Consider the following 18,187-nt stretch of genomic DNA (forward strand, 5'->3'; position numbering starts at 1 on the left):
GAATAATTCCTCAGTGCATGAGCCAGGCCTAAACCCTGTGCACCCCCGGTGTGACCCAAAAAGCAAAAAATAATAAGGAAGGAAGGAAGGAAGGAAGGAAGGAAGGAAGGAAGGAAGGAAGGAAGGAAGAAATGCTTAGCAGGCCAGAACACTTATTGCTGTTAACACATATTCTGTTCAAAAGTCACAGTGTCTAGGGTCAGAACATAAAACTTTCTATCTCTCCAGGCTAAAGGGTTTCATGGTGAAATTGAGGATTTGCAGCAGTGGCTGACTGACACAGAGCGTCATCTTCTGGCGTCCAAACCGCTCGGAGGCTTACCAGAAACAGCCAGGGAGCAGCTTAATGCCCACATGGTATGTTCCTGTTTGACTGTAACGCTGGCTTCAGACTAAGAAATTGATGACTCAGATAAGCCCTGGTGATGAATAAGTCGTGGGGGAGATTTAAATGAAAAGCAGTTGTAGTAGGAATGGACATACGAGTGCATGGAACACCAAGATTTATTATTCTGGACTCAGGTTTATCCATTTAGATGTCTTACTAGAAACTGTCTCAACTTTCTATCTATTGCATGTCTTCTGGGTGTGGAGTTAAGTTAAATGAGTACAGTATTCGTCATTTTATAGTAGTTTGAGGAGAGTCTTAGAAAGCCCTTGTTTTACAGAGATGGAAATTGAGGGTCAGGGGGGTTAAATTACTCATTTTAGGTCACAAAGCTACAATAAAGTGCTTCTTGATAGAAATCAAAATGCTATTTCATGAGCCTTGGCAGGCCAAATTGGACTGGTAATGGTTGCATCATTTCTGAGATTTCTTCATGGGCAGGGCATAGTTGCAGGCGTTAGGTTTTGTTCAGTAGACTGAAAAGTTGAGAATTAAGGATGGTGCTCATTGGTAGAGTGCTTGCCTTGTATGTGTGAGACCCTAGGACCAGTCCCTTCCAGCACACACACAAGATATAAGTGTAACTGTGTTTGAGTTTTTAAATACACAGTAGGGATATAGATGACAAGAGTCTTAGAGTTGTGAATATGATCGTATGAATATGCAAGAGGCTTCCAGGATCGATAAACTGGAAAAATTGAACTATTAGAGAAAAATCAAACTATTGAAAATGATATAACTTGGAGGAATATTTCAATGTAGGAAATCTGTGCGGCCTTTGACGTTAAAGAAGAAACATATAAGAATCTGATGGAGAAAGGCCAGCAGATGCTTGCAAGGTGCCCCAAATCTGCAGAGACAAATATTGACCAAGACATCAATAATTTGAAAGAGAAATGGGAATCTGTGGAAACCAAGCTCAATGAAAGGAAAGTATGTGCTTTGATGAATATGACATAATGAATGTTTGTGTTGTTTAATTTGATGGGTTTCGCTTTATCTCTGAAGTAGAATTTATTAGAGAATTTTTTAATGATCCAAATTGTATACTCTGGAAATTTATTGGGAAAAAATTATGCTGTGTTAACATAGGAGAACAATTAATGGTCTCAACTCAAGGATAGAGGCATAACATCAAGTGTAACTCTGTACATTTTAAAAGTATGAGCCACTCAAATTGTGGATTATGAAATGCAGCTCTAAATACATTTTATTAATCAAAGGACTTTATTGTGTAAAGGTAAGGAAGAAAGAGAGTGAGATGATTGTATATGAAATAAGCACTTATCTAATAAAAATTCATACGAAGAAATTAGAAATTATATTGATTTATGAATTTTTTCATATTTGTCAGTTGTTAAATAGTGAATAAATAAGGAATCTTAATATTATGATTTAATACTATAAAACTGAGACTGTGAATATTAGAGTGCACAGTTTGTCAGTGCACAGTGAATATTTCATAAATAAATTTGACCCCCCCCAAATTAATTTTATGGGTGTCTTTTCTCAAATTTATTTGAGAATTGTATTCTGTGCTTAACTACCCCAAACGAAACCACAGTTTATTACATACAAAAAAAATTGTACTTCAAAGGGGTGTTGTTTTCCAGTGTTTTTATAAATGCTTATTGTATTTATAAACCATTAATGGAGTATGGATTATATATAAAGTGTAGCGAAGAAGAAGAAGATCTTCCAGAAAGTGGTCAAACTGGGATTAAGAAATCTTAAATATCATCAAATACAAAAATAATCTGTCTTTGCAGACTAAACTGGAAGAGGCCCTCAACTTGGCAATGGAATTCCACAATTCTCTCCAAGACTTTATCAACTGGCTTACACAGGCTGAACAGACCCTTAATGTAGCTTCTCGGCCAAGCCTTATCTTGGACACAGTCTTATTTCAAATCGATGAACACAAGGTATGTCATCATTCACATGAAGAGCTTGTCATTTCAGAACTTTTTCGGTAACGGGCTTTTTTACTGTCAGAGGCTGGGTTTGGTGTTTTAGTGCTTTCTTTTGACCATTGTAACAGTTTTAGCCTGGAGCGCCAGGGGATCCATTTTTGGGGGGATCCATTTATCATTTCATTCTAATTAGAACCTTTTCTTTTGGGAAAGGTTTTTGCCAATGAAGTCAATTCACACCGTGAGCAAATAGTAGAACTGGACAAAACCGGAACTCACTTGAAATATTTCAGTCAGAAACAAGACGTTGTCCTAATTAAGAACCTACTGATCAGCGTTCAGAGTCGATGGGAGAAAGTTGTTCAGCGCTTGGTAGAGAGAGGAAGATCTCTGGATGAAGCAAGGAAGAGGGCCAAGCAGGTAAGCCTTCATAAGACTTCTCTGAACTTGGCAATCAGAGAGTTCTTGTTCTTGGCATGTGTGCATGTTTCTGAATAACTTTCATCACAGGAGGCTGCATTAGGAGTAACAATCGTGGCTTGAAGCCCTGGTGTGTATTTTTCTGAGAGAGCTGTGGTTTAATTGTTGGGGCGATGACATCACCTGGCAGCAGTTTAATGCCTGGGGACTCATCTTGGGAGTCTGACTAGAGCTGGACTTCATAGATAGAGCCGTATAATTAAGGCCCAAGAAGAGACTCAGTGTTTCGATTATTGAGTTTGTTGGGTTTTGCCTTGTCCTTTCAGCCTCCTCTCTCCTGGTCAGAATGAGATGTCAGCCTTCATTATTCTGCTACCTTTCATTTAGTTTTCTTAGTCAGACTTTCTTCACCGCTGTCAGAGCTGGAGCCAGACGTTGAGTCCCGGAGACAGCTTTTCTGAAAGAGCATTTTCTGTTCGAATGGGTGATATTCCTCACCTCTCTGAGGCTATCCCATGACTTCTTGACTAGTCTTCATTTCTTCTCCAACATTTTCTCTTTCTCCGGCATTCTCTAACAACTCCTCCTTCCTTGTAGGCAGGTTTACCGGATCAATTTTTGTCTTCCCTTTTTGTTTAGTCAACTTTATGAGGATTGTGTACTGCTTTCTTTTTGTTTATTTGATTTTTGTTTGTTTTTTGGGGCCACAGCCAGTAAGCTAGGGCTTAGTCCTAGCTCTGCACTCTGGGATCACTCCTGATGGGCTCAGAGGGATACAAGGGTTACCCAGGATTGTATTATCACTCTGGTCCCCAGTTTTACAATTTTGTATCTAAAAATAATGACCCGGGGCCGGAGAGATAGCACAGCGGGTAGGGCGTTTGCCTTGCACGCAGCCAACCCGGGTTCTATTCCCAGCATTCCATAGGGTCCCCTGAGCACCACCAGGAGTAACTCCTGAGTGCAGAGCCAGGAGTAACCCCTGTGCATTGCCAGGTATGACCCAAAAAGCAAAAATATAAATATATAAAAATAATGACCCTAGCTTTCTATGATAAATAGATAAAAGGACTATAGCCACAATCAAATCTCTCTCTCTTTATAATACATATATATATAAATATATTCCATACACATATAGCATTGGATTATTTTATAGTCAGATACATCAGTGGTGTTAAGGAAAGAAAGAGCTAAATATCCAAACTGTGGGATCTACAACACTGAAATCATGATACTCATTTTTTTATTTTTTGCTTTTTGGGTCAAACTCGGCGATGCACAGGGATTACCCCTGGCTCTGCACTCAGGTGTTACTCCTGGTAGTGCTCAGGGGACCCTATGGGATGCTGGGAATAGAACCCGGGTCAGCCGCGTGCAAGGCAAACGCCCTACCCGCTGTGCTATTGCTCCAGCCCCATGATACCCAAATTTTAACAACCAAAGTTGCAATGGTGCCTGTCAAGATGGCAGGCTGTGGACTTGGGGGATTGTTAGAGAGAGGAGGGGGTGTGGGAACATTGGTAGAGGGAAGAGACCAGGGGTGGGACGGGTACAGGAACATTGTGTGTCTAAAACTCAACTATGAAAAACTTTGCAAATTGGTACTTTAATAAAATGAAATTTTAAAAATAAATTTAAAAAAGCAAAGAAAAATTCCCTTTTATCTTCTGCAGTGAAAATTTTTAATGGTTCTGCTTTGAAATTTCCATTAATACTAACTTCTGTTAAAATTATGCAGCATTTCAGACATAACTGAGTACGCCTGAATGTTTTCTCAACAAATACATGAATTTCTTTTACAGTTCTATGAAGCATGGAGTAAACTTATGGAGTGGCTTGAAGAGTCAGAGAAGTCTCTGGATTCTGAGCTGGAAATTGCCAATGATCCACACAAAATAAAGACACAACTTGCTCAACATAAGGTGGGTGTCCAATTAAGCATAATATTTCATTTGTACACGACTTACTTGTGTATTTTATTCATCAGCAAAGTAAAAAAAGGCTTTCTGGTGTGAACTATGTATCTTTTGGGATACACTATCTATTGAAGAAACTTGTCAATCTCTAAGTCAAAAATGAGGATTTTTGTGTAGAATCACTTGAAAACATAGTAATTAAAGAAATAAACATCAGAAATATGCATGGTAGTGGTGTTTATTACTTACAAATCCCAAGTGTAGTTGCCTCCTCTTGCAAACAAAATAAATAGCTTAGTTATATTAGATACTTAAAGTATCTGACTTTGGGGCTGGAGAGAGTTTCATAGGCTACAGCAGGACACTCATGCAGGACACTCATGTTCAATTCCCAGTACACACGGTCACCAGTGGATTGAACTGGAAGTAGCTTCTGAGTACCATTGAGGGTGCCCCACAAATGAGAAGAGTCTAGCATTTAAAAGCAATGAAAACTTATTAGGTAACTGGAACATTAAGGGTATTTTGTAAAATAATACATTTGTATGGCATATAACTATTTGAGGTGATCCTAGCATTTTCCCAGGATTGACAATGAAAGTTTCTTTAAATTGGGATTTAGATGCTTGCCTTGTCTATGACCAGCTTTTTTGTCTTCTTTTTTAATTTTTAAAAAATTTTTTTTATGAGTGAAACACCATGAGGTACAGTTATAGACTTGAAAACTTTTGTGCTTGGGTTTCAGTTATACAATGATCAAGTACCCATCCCTCCACCAGCGCCCATCCTCCACCACCACGGGTCCCAGCATCCCTCCCACCCCCCCCCCCACCCCCGTCCTCCCATCCCACCCTGCCTCTGTGGCAGGGCATTTCCCCTTGTTCTTTCTCTATTCTTTTGGGTCCTGTGTTTTGCAAGAGAGGCATTGAGTGGCAATCATGTTTGGTATGACCAGCTATTTTGATCCCCAGTACCACATATGGTCTGCTGAGCACTACAACCAGGAGTAAAGCCTCAGTGCTGTCAAATGTGGCCCAAAAGAAAACTATAGTACTATTATTTTCTTGATGCTTACTGAGTTGCTAAGCTGCTCATTAAGTTGACATGTGCTCTTCTACCTGTGATCATATATTAAGAAGTCGTTTCCATTTATATTAAATACTTCCAAGTACCTTTAAAATACAAAATAATAGATAAAGATACTATATCTGCTCTCTAGAGGCTTAAATTATATAGAGGAAATGTAATTCACCCCTCTTAGACATATACCTGCACAAATATAAAAGAATCACTGGCAAGATAAAATGTACAAAGGCATAGACATTACAAACATAATAAAGCAGTTATTAAGTTCATTTATTCTGCTTCACTCTTTGGAGGATTCGCTTTTGGGTCCTACTCCGTTGAGCTCATGGGCTCATATCCATTGAGTTCAGGACTCTTGGGGGGCTGGAACTAGAACGGGGGTCACTTGTAGGCAAAGCATGTACTCAGCCTGTTGCACTGACTCTCTGATCTCTTTTCTTTTGCATTGCTGGGGACCAGACCCGGGTTACCCAATGCAAGACATTGGTGTAACACTGAACTACATCCCTAGACCCAATTTAGATCATTAATACTTGAAAAGTAATCACGAGCTCTTTTGAAACTTCAGTAGGCTTTATAGAGGGGAGGTGGGGTAGGTAGGGGTGTGGTGTGGGCATTCCCAGTGGTGCAAAGAGACTGAGCAGTAGATCCGAATGTGGAAAATGAGGTGTGGTTCTTTCTTGTCCTTCATCCTCACGCACAGACAAAATTTCATGTAGCATTATTGTGACTATCCATAGTGTGTGACAATAAACTTGACAGTAAACTGTCAGATTTATACATTATTGAGTCTCTTTGTGTTCCTGCTGGACCCATTTTCTTCTCCAAACTCTGGTTTTTCAATAATTTAGCAGCAATGCCCCTTTATCATAGCTATTATAGTTTGCTGTTTATATAGCCACAAGAGATTTAGGGTGTGTCTTGCTTTCGATCTATGTTCTTGCTAATAGTTAGGCGCTCAAAGATACCTGGCTTCTGAGAGAAACACATCCTTCCATTGGAAAGTTTTGACATTCATTCCTTTCTTTGTGCGTTCTTGTGTAAAGGATAGCAGTGCCTACGTGGCTTAATTATTTGTTGATGTTTTCCAGTGTTTGTACTTAATGTATTAGGAATACCTTTGTTAAGGTCTCTTACCAGTTTGTTGGTCCCAAGTAGAAATGCACACTGCTTTCTCATTAAAACCACAGGAGTTTCAGAAATCACTGGGAGCCAAGCACTCTGTCTATGACACCACCAACAGAACAGGGCGTTCTCTGAAGGAGAAAACTACTCTGGCCGATGACAACCTGAAGCTGGATGACATGCTGAGTGAGCTCCGAGATAAATGGGACACCATCTGCGGGAAATCTGTGGAGAGGTAAAGTGTTCTTGATGGCCGTGTGGTGGTTTTCAGATCTTGGCGAGTGACCCTCTGCAGAGCCCTTTTTGGAAACTTCATTACCCTACTTCCCCCGAGAACTCTGCTCATCCTTAATACCCCAGTACTAAGTACTAAGTAGTTTTTGTGTGCAGCTTTTACTGTTCATTATTTATTTTTAACTGCTCAGTTCACTCGGAAATGATTTAATTCTCCAGCACAGCTGCAGCTCATACATCTGATGATAACAGCTGCCTACGAGTCCCTCCTCCCACCCTCATCTGCTATTGTCTCCTTAATCCAATTTCCAAGTCACTAGGGCTCTTCCCATTGTAAATTACATTTTCAAATGATAAAAGGGAATGCCCTGCCACAGAGGCAGGTTGGGATGGGGGGGATGAGGGTGGGAGGGATACTGGGACCCATGGTGGTGGAAAATGGGCACTGGTGGAGGGATGGGTACTTGATCATTGCAAAACTGAAACCCAAGCACAAAAATTTGTAAGTCTACAACTGTGCCTCATGGTGTTTCACTAATAAATTTTTTTTTTAAAAAATCAAAAAAAATGATAAATGGAATCCTGTCGTTTCCCTAATTCATACCCTTTGGGGATTTGCTATTGGTTACGACACACACGGAAGGTCCTCAGGATCTGACCTTGGTTCCGTTCCAACTGCCCTTCACTCCTTTCTCGTCCCCTTTCTTGTAGTTGCATACAATCCCGAAGGCCTAAGGTTTACCTGAAATTGTTTCGAAATAGAAGCTCTGTAATTTCTGCATGTCTCCAGTTTTTTCATTCATTGGTCAGTTACTTTTATTGTAGCACTGTAGCACTGCCCTCCTGTTGTTCATCGATTTGCTCGGGCGGGCACCAGCAACGTCTCCATTGTGAGATTTGTTACTGTTTTTAGCATATCAAAAACGCCACGAGAAGCTTGCCAGGCTCTGCCGTGCGGGTGGAATGCTCTCAGTAGCGTGCCGGGCTCTCCGAGAGGGAGGGAGGAATTGAACCCGGGTCGGCCGCATGCAAGGCAAACACCCTACCCGCTGTGCTATCGCTCCAGCCAGTTAATATTGCCGAATAATTTTTGAGAGTCATTCAAATTTTTCAAATTGTCTCTGTGGATTTGCACTTTCTGGGGTGTGATTTTATTTTCCCAAATAATCTGACCTAAAAACTGCTTTTATTGGATCAAAATGAAATCAAATATTAATTTTGGTTCTAGGGAAATTCACTATCTTGTTTCTTTTAAAAAAATTTTTTTCCTTGATTTCTCAGTTGTCCAAATTTTGCCATGTTTTATGCAGTGTCATGTAAATAACTTCATTTCTATGACATTCCTGAGAATCCACAGTCGGAGTAAAAGCAGATTGTGAATTCCAAATTTGAAGATGGGGCTAGATTGTGACTCCAAAGAGACTTTGTGAGAGACATTCTGAGAGTTTAGGGATTGTTCTGCACCTATACATGTGTTAAAATTTATAGAACCCTCTACTTCTCAAAAGTTAAACTTTTGAGTTATTGTTAATTTAAACTTAATTTAATTTAATTTAATTTTTTTAAGAAACTGAGGAATTGATATTCTCTAGAGGAGATGGTCACTTTTCCTAGAACAGATAATAACTATTTAATAAACAAAAATGAAATTCTTTTTTTGTGATTACTGTGACTTCATAGTATAATTTAAAGTTGAGAAAAGAAAAGCTTCTTGGTCTGTGCCTTTTGAAAATGTCATGATTTTTGTAAAGGAACTGCATTGAATCTGTATGTTGCTTTGGGTAGGACTGTCATTTGGACAGAATTAATCCTCTCAATGAATGAACAGGGGATATATTGCCTTGTATCTTCTTTTGTTTGCTTTAGCAGTGAAATCCAGTTTTCTTTAGACGAATCTTTCGGCTCTTTTGTTAAATACTTGAATTTTAGAAGGATAATTATGAATGGGATTATTTTGTTTCCTTCTCTTCTATTTTTTGTTTACATTAGGAATGCCATAGATTTCTGTGTATTTATTTTGTAGCTTTCTGCATTCCTGTATAAGTTTATTGTTTCTGGGAGCTTTTTTTTTTTTGTAGAATCTTTTGGATTATCTAAATATGATGTCATGTCATCTGCAAGTAATGATAGCTTGACCTCTTCTTTCCCAACCTGGATGCCTTACTTTCTCTTTCTTGGCCAGGACTTCCAATGTTGAATGTTGAATAACAGTGGTTGAAACTAGAGGGTATAATGCTGAGTGAAGTCATCCAGAGGAGCGAGACAGATACAGAGTGCTTCTCTCACGTGTGGGATGTAAAGAAGCTTAGTAGGGAAATAACAAAAGGCCCAAAGCAACAGAATCTAAGAATCGGATGTGCAGATCTGAGCTAACCGTGGCAGTGAGATTAGGCGGACGGAAATGGGGAACGTTTAGGCCGGGTGGGGACAGAGTGAGAGGGACCGTGAGACAATGGTAAAAGGAAGTGAACACTCTGGTGGGGATGGATTATTGTATTTATGAAACCCCGTCATGACGTTATTGTGAATTGTAAATCACAATGACTAAAATTAAAAATTAATTAAAAAAAAGAAATTGTGAGCCAGAGAGATTAGCTAGCCCAGCATACTTTGCTCACACCAGGACATGAATTCGAGCCCAAGCATCACAGGCCTAGACACCATCAGGTGTAGTTCTGGAGACGCAGGAGGACCAGTGGTCACCCCATGGGCCCTGGTATTGAACTGCCAACTTAGTTGGCCATTTATCACCAGGAGTTACCTCATACTATATGTGTACCATTCGGAAGCCCCCTACTTGCAAAAAAAAAAGTTGTTAATTTCGACATCTTATTGTCTCTTTCCTACTTTGGACAAACTGGCAGGCTACCGAATGTAGTCTGCCCACAGGGCAGAGTCTGGCAAACTCCCCGTGGCATACCAAATATGCCAAATACCAGTATCAATGATGGGTCTCATTCTCCTAAAGAGCCTTGAATATAATCTCAGGGCTAGGATGAAAGAGACGTTACTGGGGCCTGCTCGAGGCAATCGACGAATAACAGGATGATGAAATGAAAAAAAATGAAAAATTTCGAAGGGAAGCAGAGGAACAGCGATCAGTTGCAATATCTTATTTTTCTTGAGTGCTGCTCAGCCTTCATAAGTGAATTTTGAATATTCAGAAAAATAGGATGACTTTGTGTTGTTGTTCACTTTGATTTTTTTTTTAACCCCCATTTTTCCTCAGACAAAATAAACTGGAGGAAGCCCTGATATTTTCTGGACAGTTCACAGATGCCCTGCAGGCTCTGATTGATTGGCTGTATCGAGTTGAACCCCAGCTGGCAGAAGACCAGCCTGTCCACGGAGACATTGATTTAGTGATGAATCTGATCGATAATCACAAGGTAATGTTCTTTGGGACATTTTGTTTGATCTCATTTGATTATTCTGAGTAGAGAGGAAACTGCAACCACTTAATGTAGTCTTTTAAAATCTAAAGACTATATATCATATTATGTAACAGTCCTGCATATTAAAGTATTGGTACATTTGAGCAGAATCAGGAAGCAACTTTTTTTTAAAGTAATGTAAGAAAATGACTTTTGTACTAGTGAGACAGTTTGCATGTTTAATTTCAAAACCCAAAACCTTTTTATTATTACAGTTTAGGCAATAGATGACTTCAGCTTCTAGTTCTGAGAAATATGTTTCAAGAATGTTTTACTGTCTTTTGTTTTATTTACATAATATGTAATAGAATTTAAAATCATTCTGTGGCCTGGAACTGGTAATTACATAGGGGTATAAATTTGTGGTATGATCTGTTGCCATCATGATTAGCTGCCTTAAAAAAAAATATTTAACCTAGCCCTTGAACTATATAGCAAGATAGGAGATGCCAGCCTGTGCTATTAGGGATTTATTACTTTAATAAAAGTAGTTTCTTTGCATTGTCCTGATAAGTATGTTCAACTATTATGCAAATCAAGAGTAATATTTTAGGCATAGTATTTGAGGTGCTCCACTATAATTAAGTGCTTATATTACAACTTAACCTTGAAAAAATATGAGGCATGCTACTGATGTAGAATAAAAATATCAGGCTAGGTTTTATTTATAGATAGCTCACAGTACTGCATTTGAATTCATGTGTCATTTCCTTTCTATCATTTTTGAGTTCAGAAAATTTTACTTTAAAATGTCCTTTATACTGCCCTGCTATTTTGCTCTTACCTGTTCTTTTAGGGTCCTTTTGTATATTTATTTTCCCCTTTTTGGTTGTTTTTTATAAAAGAGAATGAAATGAATATTAGCAGAAAATAATATTATAAATGAAAAACACTGATTAGCCCTTCAGTAATTAAAAATATTTAATTATTCTGCTTTAGCTTATACGGAAACAAATGTTCATTGTATGACTATTGCAGGTGATTCTGTTGATTCTCTTACCCGACATTCATTCAAAGAGTAATGAATAATACGATGTTACTTTATACATAAATGCTATTTTTACAACCTCACTGTCTAAATATTTACTCCCGGAGGCATTTGTCAGATTGGGTTTTATATATTAAAAGTCATCAAGAATGAATTAATCATTCAGCATTAGTAATACTATTGGAAGGCTCATAAAAAAGTCTTAGTATACAAAGAACATTGGAAAGTCTGTTTAGGACTGTTGTATTGTTCCTACCATTAATAGACTATTTGGACATTATACTTCTTTTCTATATGTTTGCACATGTATGTGTGGTGTGTGTGTAATCTCATGGAACAGTATTAACCTGAAATGAACAAATAATTAAACATATCACACTATGTTTGGATTGTTTCTGAGTATCCAAGTAAAATGTCATGATTGTAGCTAGGATTATAAAGTGTGCTTGGGTAATACTCATTTGTGATGATTTGGTTTCATTTTGTGTTGTGCTGTTAGGGGGCCATACCCTGGTCAGTGCTCAGGGTTGCCTCATGGCAGACCTTGTGGTGCTTGGAACTGACCCCAAGCCTTCAGCACGCAAAGCTTGCGCTCGGCCCAATTCAGCTATCACTCCAGCCCATTCGTGATCATTTTTCTTTTAGAAGTACATGCTAGTTTTATTCTACGCATGAGGTTAATTTAAAAAAAGGACACTGTACCTGTGTTCCTTAGAGATTTTTGGATCAGAAATGAAGTGCCCAGTGTTCATTTCTTGGATTGCCCCCAAAAAGGCTATTTGATTTGGGGACTATTGAAGTTCATTAGAATAAGGCAAAAATTTCAAAGAAGACCTGTCCAGAAAGGTGATGGATAAGGATTATAGCCCCTAAAATTTGGCCCATGGGTGCTATTTGCTCTTACCTGTTCTTTTATGGTCCTAAGGCTAAGGCATAGCATAGGAAGAAAATATCACAGGCTTTGGGCCCAGAGAGATAGTACAGGAGTTAATTCACGGCCTTGCACAGCAGCTAACCCTGATTCTATCCCCTGCTCTGTATCTGGTGCCCTGAGACCACTAGGAGTGATCCCTGAACACTGCGTGATGTGGCCCACAGAAGATCGCATGCCAACTTCTTTTGAGATTTTTTGGGGCATTATCTCCAATAGACCCCCCCCTTATAAAGTTACAACCCCAAAGTGCCAATGAATCTGTTAGTCTCAGATCATTTGCTAATTGAGAGTGGTATCTATCGGCAGTCAGCAGCTGTCTTGGTACAGTAACAATTGAGGAATAAGGACTTCCTATTGAAGATTCCCAGAATAAGAAAACAATTTAGGTATAGTGTGTGTATAGTGTGTGTATGTGTGTGTGTGCGTGCGCGCACACGCATGTGTGCATAGTTAAGATTAACAAGGTTAGGTAAAGGTAAAGGCCCTACCATTGTTCGTCGATTTGCTCGATCGGGCCCAGTAACGTCTCCATTGTTGTTACTGTGTCTGGCATATCGAATACGTCACGGGGAGCTTGCCAGGCTCTGCCGTGCGGGCGAGATACTCTCGGTAGCTTGCCGGGCTCTCCGAGAGGGGCGGAGGAATCGAACTCGGGTCGGCCATGTGGGCTGCGTGCAAGGCAAATGCCCTACCGCTGTGCTATCGCTCCGGTAGGGCGTTTGCCTTGTGTGCAGCCAGCCCGGCTGAGCCGGGTTCGATTCCTCCACCCCTCTCGGAGAGCCTGGCAAGCTACTGAGAGTATTCAATATGCCAAACACAGTAACAACAAGGTTGGTTACCATTATTTGATTCTAATGTGCCATTTACGAAAATGGTTTTTGACTCGGGAGACTGCTATGGAAATGACCAGATTTATGAGAGATTCTTGCTTCTCTTGACTATTTTGAGCAGCGTGCCATATCTTCTGAAGTTTCTGCAGGAAATGCGGACCATTAAATTGAAGGTGTTAGAGATTAACATACGATCGTGAAATGTGTTGAAGATACACATCCGTGTATCCTCAACATACACATACGTGCACACACATGGCTGTATTTCAAATAGCATGTCTTACTTTTTTGGTTTCATAACCAAACAATTAATTTTTAAAAATATGGTGATTTTAGGTCTTCCAAAAAGAGCTGGGGAAGAGGACGAGCAGCGTGCAGGCCCTGAAGCGCTCCGCCAGGGAGCTCATCGAAGGCAGCCGAGACGACTCCTCCTGGGTCAGGGTCCAGATGCAGGAGTTAAGCACACGCTGGGAGACCGTGTGTGCCCTCTCTATATCCAAGCAAACACGTCTGGAAGCAGCTCTGCAGCAGGTACGAGTCCTGCGAACTATAACTGGCTGTACAAAGAAAGGGATTGGAGCTTCGGCAAATTACTATTTTATTCTTTCATTAAAGAAAGAAAAAGTTTTGCCGGGAGGACACACCTAGTGATGCTTAGGGTTCACTCCTAGCTCTGCACTCAGGAATTACTCTTGGGGGGCTCTGGAGACCATGGGATGCTGGGGATTGAACGCAGGTCAACTGCATGCAAAGCAAATGCCCTCCCTGCTACAGCCAAGGAGATTCTTGAAGTATCTTCGCCTTGGTACTCCTCCCCCAAGAATGTGAATTACTCCGAGGAAGGTTTCCTAATTTTCACAGAAAAGCCCAGGGTGCATGATTTTTCGGCTTGAGTGTATGGTGAACGCCATTTGTCTAAAGTCAAGATCGTCAATTACCTTTTATATGGCATCTTTTTGACATTAGAGATTTTCCTAGGGCTGAAGCGATAGCACAGCAGGTAGGGCGTTTGCCTTGCATGCAGCTGACCCAGGTTCGATTCCTCCGCCCCTCTCGGAGAGCCTGGCAAACGACTGAAGTATTCTGCCCACAAGGCAAAGCCTGGCATACCTGTGACATACTCGATATGCCAAAAACAGTAACAAGTCTCACAATGGAGACGTTACTGGTGCCCGCTCGAGCAAATCCAGGAACAATGGGAGGACAGTGCTACAGTGCTGGAGATTTTCCTACATTTGTAAAATAGCACCATATATTTTTATCTTGAATGGGAATTATGAGTTTAAATTTAAGACTTTTTTTATTGCCAGGAAGAATTTACTGTACTAACCAGTGATTTGGGGATTTTGTTTGGACTGTGTGTGTGTGTGTGTGTGTGTGTGTGTGTGTGTCATCTCTTAGGCAGAGGAATTTCACTCAGTGGTACATGCCCTCTTGGAATGGCTGGCTGAGGCAGAACAAACCCTCCGTTTCCATGGCGTTCTCCCAGATGATGAAGATGCTCTCCGGACTCTGATTGATCAGCACAAAGTGAGTTGCATGATTGCTAAGTAATACTAGCTTTAAAATCAAAGTGGATGAATTGAGAACACTGCTTGACTATCTTCTTTTCTCTGAAGTCATTTTGGTACATTTGAGGGTCATCCGTACCCAGCCTGCTTAGGTGTGTAGAGCTATTTGTGTTTTTCATGTGAAGAAGGTGATTATTGTGAAATCAGTCACTGTTTCCTAATTTTAGAAAGGATATTGATTTTTGAAGGAATATTGGATTTCTTACCACCTTTGATCAGTTTTGTTTTACTTGTATGTGCATTTAAAAGATGAAACTTAACTTCATGAAAGTTCAACATTTATACAATTATACTATTGGACTTTTAAATTAATAAGTTTGACCTTTGTAAGCAAGATAAACAAGTAAATTAATAACTGATCTCTTAATAGTATTTTTAAGCCTTTGTTACTTTTGCTTTTAGCTAAAAGTCTTCTTAAATTTTAAATATGTTGAAGTAACCCATAGTATAAATTATAATCTTTAATGAATTATATAAGAAGATATAATAATTAACCAAATAAAGTCTGACCTTTGATTTTCTTTTTTTAAAAATTTTTTAATTTATTTTGGGGGTCTTGAGTGATAGCTATACTCCGGATATACTCCTGGTTCTGCACTCAGGAATAACTCCTGACAGTGCTCAGGGGATGCCCATGTGGCATGCCTGGGAGAGAACCCAGGTCAGCGGCATGCAAAGGCAGATGCCCTTCCCACTGAACTATCGCTCTGGCCCCTGACCATTGATTTTCATTGTTGTTGTTGTTTGACTATGCCTTGTGATGCTCAAGAACAGTTCTCATCCCAGTGCTCAGGACTTACTCCTGATGGTGCTTGGGGGACCGCATGGTCCAAGAACTAAACCCAGAATTTCTGCATGCAAAACAATAGTTGAACTGTCTCTCTTGCCCCTGACAATTGAATTTTTGGTGGGCTGAATTTTTGTGCCACACCCGGCAGTATTCATCCACCATATGCAGTATTGAGGATTAAACGGGGGCCAGCCGCATACAAGGCAAGGCAAGCACTTTAATTCCTCTATTCCCTCTCTGGCTCTGACCATTGTTTGTTTGTACTTTAAAAACATAACTTTCAAAACTTTATTACAGTTTAGGTTATGTGTTTATAATAGAGCTGACGTTCATGGTCTTGAGGCAACACAGTTGCCTTACCTCATTATCACTAAAGTGCCCAACCCCCCTGGCCCCTGTGTCACCTCCAGTCCACTTAATCCTCCCTTCTCCCCAATCTGGTGTTTATGTACCGATCTTAGTTTGTACTCTGGTGCCCAAGAATTGATATCAATTGATGTTTCCTCTGGAGCCATGGCCGTGTATGTGGTCCAGATGCATTTCTGCCCAAAGCCGCTGGGTTTTGAGATTTGTTTTTGAGTCTCTGGGATCATGGTCGTTAAGCAGCTTTGACTAGGAACCATAGAGGCCATGCGTGGGCGGCGATTCGGGGTCTTATTGGGTCGGGGAGGAAAGAGCCGGCTCCACCCCCATCCCATGAAGCCCCACATGTCTCGTCAGTATGGGCCCAAACCTGACTGTCCAGTGACCTCTGGAGGATGGCGGCCATTGGGCCGCGAGGGGGGACAGGCCAAGGCACGAAACCTATTCCCGCCTGGGTTGGCCCAGCGCCTGTAACTTACTGCAGGGACTGGACGCATTTCTGCCAAAAGCCACTGGGTTTCGAGATTTGTTTCTGAGTCTCTGGGATCATGGTCCTTAGGCAGTCCAACCAGGAACCAGAGAGGCCATGCCTCCAATTATATAGCTGAGTCAGAGGTGGTTTGTGGGTGTGTCTCCCACATACCTAACTTTTGGCCGTTTACCTTCTTGGGAAACTTTGCCCCAAGTTTTTGGGGTCTGGCCAAAGGCACAGCAGCAATTTTGGGGTATCTGAAGGCCTGACGGTGCCATCAGGCTGCTAATGCCCTCGCCTCACAGGTACAGATTGACCTGCTGGCGGCACCATACCCCCTGTGTGTGAGACTCTTACTAAAAGATTGATTCCAGAGACTCTTGAAACCTGTAGTGGCTTGTTCATTGGAAACGTTTTATTATTGACCATTGAAAGGTACATTATCACATAGCCTGGCTCCCCAGTTCAGATCCCCAAACATTCTGGTCCCATTCTTATTCTTACCTCTTCCTTCATACTTTAATGTACATATTTCTATCTTTTTTTTTGCTACAATTAATGCTATTTTATTTTTACTTTTTAAAATTCATTTATTGAATTACTGTAAGAGCAGTTACAAAGCTTTCAGGTTTAAGTCTCAGTCATACAATGATCAAACACCCATCCCTTCACCAGTGCACATTTTCCACCACCAAGAATCCCAATATACCCCCCATCTTAGCCCTCCCCCTACCTGTGAGGCAGATGATTTCCACTTGACTCTCTCTCTACTTTGATTACATTCATTATTTCGACAAAAGATGCACCATTATTATTTGGAATCCCCCCCCCAAAATCAGACCTACTGAAAAGGCATTGTGAAATAATTTGTTTCCTCTTGCTGGTTATGAAGAGCATATGACGTCCTGGGCACGCGATTTTGGATTTCTGTTATTTTACTAATTAAGTCTGGAGGGATTTCTGCCAAAAGCCAAAGAGTTCAGAGATTGGTTTGTGTGCCTCTGGGTTCGTGGCTGTGCTGGAGAGCCACTCGTGAGGGGCAACTAGTCTCAGCAGGACAAGAAGGACGTGCCAGTTCTGCCCCCCAACTCATGAGCCACAGTTTCCCCATCAGCACCGGCTCATATCTGGCTGTCCAGTAAGCTCTGAGGCAGCGGCCACCATGCAGCTGGGCGGGGGGGGGGGGATGGCAGAAGAGACAGACACTCTTTCCCTCCCGGGGCTGGGGGCACAGCGCCCTAGCTTAATGCATAGTCCATTCACATTTCTGCCAAAAGCTGCTGGTTTCCAAATTAGGTCCTTGTGCCTCTGGGGCCATGGCCGTGCTGGAGAGCCGCTCGTGGAGGCAACTCATGGTCTCAGCCAGGCAGGAAGGATGTGCCAGTTCCGCCCCCCCCATCCCATGAAGCCACAGTTGCCCCGTCACTGCCAGCTCATACCTGTCTGTCCAATAGGGTCTGAGGTGGCAGCCACCATGCTGCTGGCGGGGGATTGGGGGGTCAGGCAGAAGAGACAGACACCCTTTCCCTCCTGGGGAGGGGCAATTAATACTATTTTAAATTTGATCCTCTTTTTCTTATTTCTAGTTTTTTCTTTCAAATCAGTATTATTTTTATCTCAGATATTACAATCTTTCTAGCTCTACTCCCCATTGATATAATCTGGCCAAATTTAGGAGTATGTCTTTTTGGTATAATGCATTTCCTAAAGTATGAGATAT

The 18,187-nt window shown here is 40.9% G+C and overlaps 1 protein-coding gene across 3 annotated transcripts in view; it reads left to right on the forward strand.

The window, feature by feature from the left end:
• DST (dystonin) overlaps positions 1-18,187 on the forward strand; it is a 415,725-nt gene that overhangs the window by 371,814 nt on the left and 25,724 nt on the right. For all 3 annotated transcript variants that reach the window (XM_056108983.1, XM_056108981.1, XM_056108982.1), the window contains 9 exons: positions 229-357; positions 1,151-1,321; positions 2,158-2,313; positions 2,515-2,721; positions 4,527-4,646; positions 6,917-7,086; positions 10,315-10,474; positions 13,608-13,802; positions 14,673-14,801. In XM_056108983.1, the coding sequence (XP_055964958.1) occupies positions 229-357; positions 1,151-1,321; positions 2,158-2,313; positions 2,515-2,721; positions 4,527-4,646; positions 6,917-7,086; positions 10,315-10,474; positions 13,608-13,802; positions 14,673-14,801 (1,437 nt within the window). The remainder of the gene's footprint in view (positions 1-228; positions 358-1,150; positions 1,322-2,157; positions 2,314-2,514; positions 2,722-4,526; positions 4,647-6,916; positions 7,087-10,314; positions 10,475-13,607; positions 13,803-14,672; positions 14,802-18,187) is intronic.

Source organism: Sorex fumeus, unplaced genomic scaffold, assembly GCF_029834395.1.
Source record: "Sorex fumeus unplaced genomic scaffold, SorFum_2.1 ptg000241l, whole genome shotgun sequence".
Taxonomy (NCBI): domain Eukaryota; kingdom Metazoa; phylum Chordata; class Mammalia; order Eulipotyphla; family Soricidae; genus Sorex; species Sorex fumeus.